At 35.8% G+C, this 12,900-nt stretch overlaps 1 protein-coding gene across 1 annotated transcript in view; it reads left to right on the top strand.

The window, feature by feature from the left end:
* LOC113833329 (methyltransferase-like protein 25) overlaps positions 1-12,201 on the top strand; it is a gene marked incomplete at its 5' end in the record, with an annotated part of 73,319 nt that extends 61,118 nt beyond the window's left edge. Inside the window, 2 exon segments of the mRNA XM_035451377.1 lie at positions 10,790-10,861; positions 12,109-12,201. Coding sequence (XP_035307268.1) covers positions 10,790-10,861; positions 12,109-12,201 — 165 coding nt within the window.
* Between the last annotated feature and the right edge of the window lie 699 nt (positions 12,202-12,900).

Here is a 12,900-nt window from a genome sequence, read left to right as displayed (position 1 = left end):
ATTGTCCTTGTGGTGATGCTGGTAATGAGAGAGGCTGCTTGTGTGCAGCCTGGTACATTACAGGTATTTTCCACTTTCCTAAAAGAAATAGTTTAAGAAAATATTCATAGTATATGCTTCCATTATGCACAACCAGTTTAGAAAGAGTCTCAGGAAAAGACAAATATCACTGAATAAAAAGACTTTTAAATGATTTCTTACTTTTTATTAGTTAATAAGGATGCTAATAATGGCCCATTGATTCTCTTTTACAACCACTGATCCATTTTGTTTTGTTTGTTCTGTTTTTTTTTTCCCTGTAAAGCAATTTGAGGGAAAACAAAAGTATATGCTGAAATACATTGGGGAAAAAGGACCAGCAAACATTTTAGTGTATAAAATAATGGTGTACTAGGGAAAAGAAGCAAATTGATAAGAATGGCTTGGCATGGGGGTGTCTTGATTGTAAGCAAGAGATTTAAAAAATAATGTCTTTTAGGCCAGAGTGTTTGGAAACAGGGAAAATGATAAAACAAACCATTTACATTTCTGGCATTATACAAATGCCTCATTTTATCTCCACGCCATGGAATAGGAGTATTAAAATGAAAGTTTTCACCACAACACAATAGGTATTTGTGTATAACTTTATTTCAAAAAGAAGTTTTCACATGAAATTCCTAATGCTTTGTAAAATTTAATTTTTAAATATACCAAAAGACTCACAAGAGCTTTGATTAAATTCTTAATTGTTTATTAATGATATTTCTGTGGAACTGAATTGGCAGTGAGATGTGCACTTAACAGTTTAGGCAAGTGAACTGCCTAGAAAATCTCCTAAACTCTGCTTAAGTTCTAGTAACACGAAATTACATTAAACATGAAAGAAAATCAAAGATTCCCAGACACCTCTTTTCAGAGGCAACCAAGGCTGCATATGCTGGATTCACAGTGTCTCTCACACAGTGTGAAGGGTTTCTCCCTAAGTCTATTGTCAGTTGTGAAAATCAACAGTGGACTTTGCTCTTTTTCAAACTCAGCACCATTGGCATTTGGATCTTAATTTGTAGTGAGAGGCTGGTCTATGCATTCTGCAGCATCTCTGGAGTCTGTCCACTAGATGTCAGCAGTAGCACAATGATTACTACTCTGGCACTTGCCAAGATTGACACCTGTTAAGAATCACTGATTTTGAGAAATTTTTTTTCCTTTATGATTTCACTTGCCGCCTAACAGTCCCATTATGTGTCTACGTTTTAAAATGCCATTTTCATCAATGAATATGGGAAAGGAAAGAGCAATATCCAATGGTTGTAGTATACTGTTTTTATGTTTTATGACTTTGTTATTCAAAATGATCCCTTCTTTGATCTTTCATTTTGGATAGTTGTAGTCCCCATGGAGCGATGTTCATTGACCCCCTTCGTTAAGTATAGACTATTTTTAAAACATATTTACCATTCTCCTGGAAAGTTAAGCCTACATATGTTATCTCTGAAAACAATAACTTGTGGAACAATGTCAAGTACATTGTGACAAGTAATAGAATTCTCTTCTTTTTGGAGGCTGAATAGTACTTCTCTCTGTCTGTCTGTCTGTCTGTCTGTCTGTCTGTCTGTCTGTCCGTCCGTCCGTCCGTCCGTCGTCTCTCCGTCTCTCTCTCTCTCTCTCTCTCTCTCTCTCTCTTCTCTCTTCTCTCTCTCTGTGTGTGTGTGTGTGTGTGTGTGTTGTGTGTGTGTGTGTGTGTGTGTGTGTGTGTGTGTATGTGTGTGTGTCTGTATGCATGTCACACATGCACACAGATACCATAGGATTTTTTTCATTCCTGTCAGTGAAATAATAGCTTGTTAACATATCTTGACTCTTATGTATAGTACTGCAGTGAACATGGGAATATAGATTATTTTCCAATCTGGTGATTTTATTTCTTTTGGATATTTCCCAGAAGCAATGTGGAGTCTCTAATCTTAATAATTCAATTCCAAATAAGGAGGAGGGGGAGGATGAAGAGCCCCTCATAATTTACCTTTCATTTACTAAAATAAAACCAAAGTATCTATTTTACTTGCCTTGAAGTTCAAGTTCCCAAAGATTAGTTGCATACATAATTTCATGATTTCAGAAGGTATATATATATATATATATATATATATATATATATATATATATGTTCCATTCTCTGTTTCCTCATAGAAACACAGTGTCAATGATCTTTTGAGAAATAGTATGGTAAGTTCCTCAGTCAGCCTAAGAATACCATGGCTACTTCAGCCTCTTTGCCACTGTCTTTATCTCTCTGTGCTCAGTTGGCAGGATTTTAGAAACTAACCTTACCTCCAGAGCCACCTCTTTTAATGCTTTTTGTTTCATTTTCTTTCTTTTGATAGTTTATACAAAGAATGGTTTTTTAATTTTTATTAGAATATATTTGTTGAGCTGGTTGGTTTTTACTAATGACATGTTTTGTTCAATGTGGTTTCACTCCTGTCACTGCTCTCTCTCTGTACTCCCTCCTGTTTAGACTCCTTCCTCTTCTCAAATAGTCCCCTTTAATTTTCATGGCTTATCTGTGCTATGTGTATGCATGTGTGGTACCTGTGTTCTGTGTGTATGTGTATGTCTGTGAACTGGGTTTCACATCTGAGAAAAATATGTGATATTTGTCTTGATGAGTCTAACATTTCATTTATGATGGCCAATTCTGTTCATTTTTCCTAAGAATGACATAATTTCATTCTGCTTTATGTCTGAATAAAGCTCCATTGTATATGTATGCTGCCTTTTCTTTATCTATTTATGTGTTGATGAACACAAGATTATTTCATAACTTAGTTATTGTGAATTGTGCTCCAGTAGTCATAGAACATGTTCTGTTTAGTATAGTAACTCATATTGTACTAAATATTAACATGGTATAGCTGGATCATATGGTAGTTCTGTCTTTGTTTCCAACACTATTTTTAGAATCATGATATTTTCAGACAGTTTGCCATCTATACCCTTTATTAAATGAAGTATAATCCTCCTACTGTCTAACTGTCTAACTTCTACAGTTTGTGTGATACATTACACCTATTGATTGGTATACATTAAATCATGCTTGTTTTCCTCAAATGAAACAAGCTGGATTATAGTGTATGATTTTTATAATGTATTGTTGAATTGAGTTTGCAAGTATTTTAGTAAGAGTTTTTATGTCTGTGTATTTTTCATTTTCATTTAATTCTAAGAAGTTTTCAGTTTCCTCCCTGATTTCTTCAGTGATTCCCCCTGACCCACCCCACTCCCACTGCCCTTGTCTTTAGTAGTATATTGTTTAGTTTCCATGTGTTTGTAGAATTTCTGTAGTTTCTCCTATTATTTACCTCTATTTTATTCAATTATTACCTGGTAACATATGCAAATTAACTTGATTCTTTTGTATTTTCAAGACTTGATATAAGGCCCTAATTGTAGTTTGTATTAAAGAAAGTTCCATGGGCTTCTAAGTGGATGGTATATTCTGTAGCTGCTGGGAACAAGATCTCTGAGATGCCTGTTATGTCCATTTGATCTATGACATTTTACATCTGAATTTTCATTGCTGAATGAATGATTTTCTGTTGCTGAAACTGGGGAATTGAGATTACCCATTCATGTTATATAAAGGCCTACCTGTTCTTTATGCCCCATAGTTGGTTTTGTCAAAGTAAGTGCTCCAACAATTGGTGAATATGTATTTAATTGTTTTTTCTTCTTGATGAACTGTGCTCTTTAGCAATATGTAGTGACCTTCTTTATCTCTTTCAACTGTGTTTTGTTTTCTTTCCTACTATCATTCTCTCAATACATATTACTGTGTCCTTTGGTTTTCTGTGTGAGTTTTAAACTAAGTTGTGTCTTTTAAAACAACTGGATCTTCTTTGATCCAGTCAACTGGTCTACATGTTTTAATTGGTGTATTAAGACCATTAACATCTATCAAGGTTATAATTAAGATATTTGCTAACTCCTATTACTACATTTCTAGTTGGTTCTGATACTGCTTCGACAATCTGTTTTACTTTCTCCCTTCTTTATCTTAGAGGTGTATTGATTACTGAATTAGAAATGTTTAGTTCTATTCTAGCTATCATTAAATAAAAAAATTGAGTTGTGTGTGTGTGTGTGTGTGTGTGTGTGTGTGTGTGTGTGTGTGTTTATATGTTCATTTGCACATGGGTACCTATGGAGGCCAGAAGAAAATGTTGGATATCCTGGATCTAAGTTACAGGCAGTAGAGTTGCCTGGCATAGGTGCTGGGAGCTGAAATCCAGTGCTTTGTGAGAACAGCAAGTATTCTTAACCACTGAGCCATCTCCAGCCCCATAATTCTCATGTCTTAATATGTTCTCCTAAGATGTATTCTTCCATGTGCTCCTTGTATTGTGACTTTCTTCCTCTTTCCTGTATGTGTGGAATTTATTTAAGTACCTCTGTAAGGCTAGTTTAGTGCTGGTGAATTGTTTTCATTTGTGCTTATCTTGGAAAATACTTGCTGTCAATTTTAAGCAATATTTGCTAGATAAAATATAATCTATTTTGACAGTTATTTGCTTTCATGACCTGAAATATATCACCCATGTGTTTCTTGTTTTTAAGCTTGTTTGTGCTTTGTTTATTATTATTGTGTGTGTGTACATAACGGGAAGGGTGCATTTCTTGGTGCACACATGGAGATCAGAGAACAGTTGTGTGGGTGTCCTTCCACATCTGTTTTTGGCCCGGGGATTGCACTCAGGTCGCCCACCCGCACCTTTACTCCCTGAGCCGCTTCACTTAGTTTTTAAGTTATTCTGGTGTGTGTGACATAGTAAGTAATGAGAGTTTCTCTTGCTGCTTTGTTTCCTTTTTTCTAGCTTTAACATTTTAAAAGTGGTCTGTCTAAGAGAAGTGCTTTTCTGGCCATGTCTACTTGGGGTTCTAAATTGCTCTTGTTGTTATCCATCCCTATATTTCTCCACATTTGGAGGTTTTCTTGTTATAATTGCATTAAGTGAGTAGGTTTTCTACTTACCATAGTGATTCAGCTAATTCTATGTTGGTCAGTGGTATCTCAGCAACTTTGGTCTCACTATCTAGTGATGATAAATAAGTCAGTTGCCAAGTCGTCTGATCAGATGTGAAGTAGAAAGAACCTGTGAACAACTATACAACTCTCATAAACTCATCTGGTCTTCCCTTGCATTGCGTTATGGCCCACCTTTGCTTCTCTATAGTCTTTTCTATATATCTTTAAGAAAAACAATAAGTAGATTAAAAATATAAATCTCTCTTGAAAAAGAATTTATGTATCTATTTGTATCTGTTACTTTGCTGTTGCTATGATGGCCAAGTATAGAAGGAAATGATCGTTTGGCTTATGGTTCCAGATTCTTCGTGGCAGGAAATCGTGGCTGCCACATTTCTTGAACGTCAAGCAGGAAATACAGAGAGAAAACTGGGTGTGGTGTGTGACTTTGGAATCTCAAAGGCTGCCCCAGTGATATATTTCCTCCAGCAGGGCTACATCTAGTAAGCTGACCAAAAATTCCCATCAATTAAGGACCAAATGTTCAACCATCTAAGTCTATGGGGGACAGTCTCACTAAAACCACCACAATAGTCTAAAGTCAAAGACAAACAGTCTAACTGTCAACTAATTAGGTGTGAGTAGTACACAGTAACTTTCCTTTAAAGAGCAGGACATGGAAATGGGACAGAAGAGGAACTCTCCAGTGAGGAAACCTGGCAGACACTGTCTCTACCAGACAGTCAAGGTCAGCATCAACAGGGACAAGTGATGTGAATAGTGTGGACCCTTGATATTAGGGCATGTAAACAGTCCTGTACTTGTGTATTCTGCCTCTTACAAAACATAATGCTTTTTGATTTTTGAGAAAAAAAACTAAAACATACTAGAAGAACATTTTATAAAATAAATAACCAATATTTCCCAAAACTGTTAAGATCATCTGAGTATAGTATAGACTTTAGTTAATAATGTATCAATGTAAGTTCATTAACTAAAACAAATATATCACTGTGTAAGATGGAGAGATGGGAGATGGGGAGAATCTGGGAGGAGTTGGCGTTAGCGGAAAAGTATGATCAGAGTAAACTGTCTGAATTTTATTCAGAAATAAAATGCATTGTGAAAATTATCTATACTGTTATCAAAATGCCACTGAAACGTGATTATTTAAAAGAAATGGGGGCTGGAGAGGTGACTCCAGGCTTAGGAGCACTTGCTGATCTTGTGGAGGACCGGGTTTTAGCTCTCAGTATGTACATAGGGTGGCTTCAGTTCCATAGGATCTGTCACCTTCTTGTGGCGTCTGTGAACATCTGCACACACACACAGTTTACATACATGCTCCCAGGTCAACATGAATCACATAAAGTGAAAATCAGTCAATTAAAATATTTTAAAAATAGCACAAAAACTGTATGAATTTCTACTCATGTAAATGTTGTGCTAAAGTATTTTATCAAGTTAAATATTAATGATTATAAAATAATTGATGTGATTTTTCATTTTATAGGTGAAGATTGAGATTTAAGTTAAGTGAATTTTATTTATTTTGAAGGCTTTGATGTATTTTATATTAAATATCTAATAAAGCTAGTAGATGTCTGGGTACATGAATTATGTTGTTCTAGGTGCAGGCACAAGTGGATAGAACAACCCAAAACTTCCACAGACTTGGTCACCAATTTCTATGCAAGACTCTAAAGCCCATATAATTTTACTTTTCCTAAATTCTCATTCAGCTACCTCTCTCGAAGTCTTCATTTTCCTACTTCTATTAGGTATATTTTAAATGTGTTTTCTTTTATTGAAAATAGATTCCTTTTTCATACAATATATCCTGATTATAGTTTCCTTGTAGTTCCTCCCTTCTTTCCCTCCCCTCCAGATCCACTCCCTTTTGGTCTCTCCTTAAAGAATAGTCTTCTAATATAATAAGATGTAGCAAAACAATTGTATTTAAGTTGTATAATGATAAATCTTTCTGCCAAGCTGCCCGAGCCCCACCACCAATGGGTGCCCAAAATAACACACAGAGATTAATATTAGGTACAATGCTGTTGGCCAATGACTAGGATTTTTCAATTGCTATCTCTGTCTTAAGTATCAACCATAACTATTAAACTATATTTTATAAACTTATCTTATTGAGGATGCCGGTGGCAAGTGTCCTGTCTTCCCTGGCTCACATGGCAACTCTCCCTCTACAACATTTCCCAGAATCCTCCTCGACTCCTAGTCCCACATGTCTTGCTTTCCTATTGGCAAACAGTGCTTTATTTATCAACCAATAAGACAGACATATACAGAGAAGGCCGTCCCCCATCATCTCCTCTTTTCTGTCTAAATAAAAAGAAGGGTTTTACCATTAACATAGTAAAATATATAACAAAACAGTTATCAAGTAAGAACTATAGTTATAATATTTAATTCATTAACATTTAGCAAGATTTAAAGAAAACATTCTATCATCTGTCCTGTCTTTGTAAGTCTAAAATCTTATATGTAGCTTATCTTTTATAATAACTAAAGAAAACTATAACCATAACTATCTGTCTTCAACTCCATCAAAGACCACTGAAGGATAATATATAAACTCTAGATCTGACAGAGACATCTCATTGCCTGGACAATCACCCAGATTTCCTCTGTAATGTTGGGGCATCCATCTTCAGCCTATAGGCCACAGTGAGTCTGGCAGACTTGGATTTCTAAAGGCAAAATCTAGGTCATTGGGGAAGAAGTATTCTAATTTAAAACAGCTAGCTCCATAGGCCATATTTTTCATACTTACATAACATGTTAACAGGCTTTGTTCACATGAAGAATGTTTGTTGGGCATGTTTCCAAAGCTGGCAGTTATCAAGCAAACAGGCTGCAAAGGAATAAGGAGGAAATTCATGCTTGCCAGCAGATAAATTTATTTCTAAAGCAGACTAAATATTAAGGTTTGAAATAAATGCAGAAGAAATTCAAGAAGTTATGTTCGTGAACAGTTAACAGATGCTTCCCCCCAAATCTTCACTCTTTCTTCCAGACAGGATGAATATGGTCAGGTGCACGAAATCCACTGGGCAGTAACACATAATACTATCTAGTATCTAAACCCTGTTAAGAGATGGAGTAACTAAAGAGATGGAGTAACAAGGAGGGTAGGATATTGAATAAAGTGCCTGAGATGATCGTTTGTTCACTGTTTCCACTCCACTTTCTCTTTAGAAATGACCATTTCTTTGACTATAACCTGCAAGTCTCACAGACAGCTCAAGTCATAGTAGGGGCAGTTTCTAGAATATGATACTTGGGCAACAGGAAACAATAGATTTAATTTTAGTACTTCAATTTGCCATTCAGTGTACATTCATTGGCAACAAGGACAAGAACAATACAGTTCACTTTTAAAGTAATTTTGTAATATAACAACAACCATTACTTCCTTTTTTTAAGTAATGCACTCATACTGTACTCACTCCTCACAGTTGGGAGGCACTTTGTTGGTCATGTACAAATCTGCATTCATCAGCTCAATGATTAGTGTGTCAGTTGTTTTGCATATGTCAGATTTTTAATGTCCATTTTATTATCAAAATAACAATATAAAACATACATAGTTGATGAAGTTGCATAATCAATAAAATGAATGCAAAGAAAATTGTTTTTTGGGAATTACCAGATGAAACCACTATCAAAATACATGTCAGAATCAGACATGGCCTTGTACGCTAGAATCCCAGCATTGGGAGGCCCAGGAAGAAGGACAACAAATCCAAGACCAGACTGAGCTACACATCAAGACATTAATTACCTCATGAAACCAATAAATATACATATACATATATATAAATATAAATATACATGTGTGATAGCTTCACTAAGATTGGCCCCCATAGGCTCATATATGAATGCTTGGCCCCCAGTTGGTGAAACTGTTTGGGAATGATCAGGAGGTGTGGCCCTGTTGGAGGAAGTGTCTCTGGCTTTGAGGTTTCAAAAACCCATGCCATCCCCACTTAGCTCTCTGGCTCTTCCATGTGGCTGTTTTTTCTCAATGTGAGCTCTCAGCTACTGCTCCAGAACAATGCCTGCATGCCTGCATGCCTGCATGCCTGCCTGTCAGTTGCCATGTTTCCCACTATAATAGCCGTGGACTCACCTTCTGGAACTATAAGCCTCCATGTTCCTTTATAAGTTGCCTTGGTTATGGTATCTCATGACAGCAATAGAAAAGTAACTAAGACAACATGTCAAAGCAAGTGAAAGAAAACAGAGTTAAAAAAAATCACAAGATGTCAGATTTTCTCACACATGTCTAACTCTTCTATTGCGTGGATTTTGTAAATTTTAAAATTACAAGAGTATCTAATTGCAGTCAGAGGCAGCAGAAGGCCTCACCTCACAAACGTGTGTCAGAGTCAGGGCCATAGTATATCTCTGTCTATGTGCTGAGATCAGCAGCTGGAGGGCAGTGTGAATTCATGATCTCTAGCATGCTGGCTTCGACAAGCACAGGTTTCTCTGTGACTCTGAGTTCCCTATGTTGCTTTCTCTTGGTGCTGATTGAAAAGAACCAGTGGCCATGATGTTGTTGTTGTTGTTGATTTTGCTGCTCAGGAGACAGAATGTTGGAGAACTGTGTCCTGCTGTTTTGTTGGGGACCTGTGACCCAGGGCATGTCTTTGGCCCCTTTCTATTTCACTCCATCATAGCCATTGTACTTTACAACACACCTCATTTAAGATTTAAAATGCCCTGTAACATTGGCCAAAGAAGTTTGTGGTTTTGTTTTTTATATATGCTTACTTGAAATATTCTGGAGAGAAAAGATGAGAAAACCATATTTATTCTCTTATTTAAAAGTAAGACTTGCTCTATTTCAACCAAGGCTAGGCATTAAAGAATATGCATTGCAGGTATGTTTGTTATAGGAAGACAAAATAAAAAAACACAAGTTACACCTTAAGGTGGTGAAACTATAGTTTTGCAAACATAGCAGTAAGTACTAAATTTGGAAAAACTTAAGACAGTGTTATTTATGAAATGATGACTAACATTAGTTCAGAAGATTTGAATGGCAGAATTTTGTTATATTCACTTCCTTAATGACACTTCTTCAGACATTAAGGTTATCTTAAATTGATATAGTACTTATTTTACTTTAGGTTATATTATAAGGACTTTTATAATTATATCATTTAGCTGTAACCATTGATAAATTTATTGCTACTGTTTTTATTTCAAAGGGGGCCAATCAAACTGTGTTGTTGCTGTTGTGTGCATGAGAAAGAGAGAGAGAGACAGAGAGACTGTGTGTAGGCACGCACATGTATGTGTGTGTCTGTGTTTGTAGGAAAACTATCTAGGATGATTTCCTATTTCAGAACTATATTAGGTGTTAGTAATGTCATAAAATGAGCACATGGTAGATTTCTCTTAAAGTGCATCATAAATGCACAGAGCAAAGCTTCACAGTCCTTTGAACACATGTTGCTCTCCAAAGCAGTTATTTCACGAGCTTTCATTTAATGAATTGCATTCTTAGGTCTCCTTTAAAAGCTTTCCATCTCATGATTGCTTCCTGGATTCCACCTCATGTCTGTTAGAGGGCATTCGTTTTCTGTTCCTAGTAAAGAAAAGCTTTTGATCTGTAGTATTCATTTTCTGAAGATGTACAGTAGGTATTAGGTATCTAACATATGTGAAGTTTTATAGACACAGTTTCTCAAACATAAACGTTATAGCAAATAAACTATTAAAGTACCACTAGCTTTTGTTTTCTTCCAGTTGAATGTTGTTCTGGCTCCTTGCATAGAAACACTGATTCTTCTTGACCGACTTTGTTACCTGAAGGAACAGGTATTATGCTATTTTCAGTGCATAACAAATATCTTTATTAGGTGGAATAAAATAAGTAAAATCAGATAGCTGGGATAAAGTTAGTTCACACAAACTAGTAAGATAATATCTCTCCCAGTTCCCTCACTGCACAGTGCTCTTCACCAGTGGTTCTTCAGGTGACTAGAGCTGTTGATAAAGAGTGTACATAGCATCTGTTTGTTTGTGGGTCAACCAGATGGCGTATGCATAGTAGTATACTGTTTTAAAGGGATGAAGTCCAGTGGGGATACTGTGCACAAGGGACCACCCTTTATAACTGTCACAGTGAAGCTTTATGTCCCATATCCTTTGCCATAAAAGTGTTTGGAGCATTTGGAATCTAAAGGTCTTACTTCAATTTACTCAATGTTGATGTTCAAGTAAACCTACAGATAATTAAGATTCATTAATTCTGGTTTCTGTGTGTGAATACAGGCAACGAAGGATGTGAAGGGATAAATTTAAACAAAGATAATACCTCTCATACTCTATTACTTTTAATATTCACTCTATTTCCTGCTTAACATATGTACAGCAGATGTCTTCAAAATTGCAGTAATAAACTTTGAGTTTTTAAAATTGTGTGATAGTTAATATTCATAGACAGTGAATACAACTAATCATATATGATTTTTAAGCCAAAATTAATTGTGGCCAGTCATAGACGATCCTGTGTACACATTTCACTTTGTAAGACTTGATCCTTTAATGTGTTTTGGATATGCATGTTCTGTGATGTGGAAATGTCTTTCTAATCAGTGAGGAGAATTTCTTCTCTCTCACAACCTTATCATTTTGTCTGTGTTATGTGGTCTACTAATCTGTGGTCAATAAATTGTTTTGAACTGTATAATCACCTTCATAGAATAAACTTATTGCCCACTATTAATCCTTTATTTTAATAACTTTATTTGGACACCTAGTGCTTTTTCTTTCCAAAAGCCTTTAAATAAATGGATTTTAATAAATGTATTTTAATTACAAATTAAGGCCATTTTTAAGTATTTCAATAATATACTTCCCTTAGCCACCATTTAATTCCAAATCCCTACAAAGCCTTGATTCTCAAATTGGGGGATGATACACTACCTATTTAAATTATTTCCTTCGCAAAAAAAATTCCATTGACCTGGGCAAATAGTGAAATAAAATAGCACGAAACAAAATGAATAGGTCCAAAACATGATGTGTACTCACTCATATATAAATTCTTTATCAATTTTCAGGAAGATGTAGTGTGGTCTGCTCTTGTGAAGTTGTTTGACCCTGTGAATTGTCCCAGATGCTATGCTGTTGTTGCTCTGAAGAAGCAGTGGTGATCAAAGAAACAGTAGTGATCGAAGCTGAAGCAGGTGACTAGTCAGCTTGTTTGGGGACATACCTTGAAGATTACTTTTCTGAACATTTGTATCCCATTATATAAACATTTTTAAATAATTGCTATATTTTAAGTAATAAAATATTGGCTAACAGCATAAGATCATAATCAGTTTTTCCATTTTCAAAGCATTCATTAATACAATAAGAACTTATGAAAATATTATAGCTGACATTCCTGAGTGTGTCAGTAGCAAATTGTAATCTGATTTTAATTCTGGTTCAATATTTGGGACCCTTAGCATTTACCACACGTAATATTTTGACCTTTATTTGCTTAAAGGGAAACAAGTCCAAATGCAGTTATTACCTTTTTTAATCATTTTTAAAACTTTTTAAAATTTGAATTAGTTTACAAGATAATCCCAGTTCCCTCTCCTTCCCGTCCTTCCCTACCACCACCCCCCTACAACTAAAACCCTATCTATCACATATCTTTTCTGCTCCCCCTGGATGGTGAGGCCTTCCATAGGGTGTCATCAGAGTCTATTGTATCCTTTGGGAGAGGGCCTAGGCCCACCCCCGTGTGTCTCGGCTCAGGGAGTATTCCTCTATATGGAATGGGCTCCCAATGTCCACACCTATGCTACGAATAAGTACTGAACTTCTACAGGAGGTCCCGTAGATTTCCGAGGTTTCCT

The sequence above is a fragment of the Cricetulus griseus genome (genome assembly GCF_003668045.3).
Source record: "Cricetulus griseus strain 17A/GY chromosome 1 unlocalized genomic scaffold, alternate assembly CriGri-PICRH-1.0 chr1_0, whole genome shotgun sequence".
Classification (NCBI taxonomy): Eukaryota; Metazoa; Chordata; class Mammalia; order Rodentia; family Cricetidae; genus Cricetulus; species Cricetulus griseus.
Note: the sequence above shows the minus strand (reverse complement) of the source record. Positions and strands in the feature narration are given on the sequence as shown.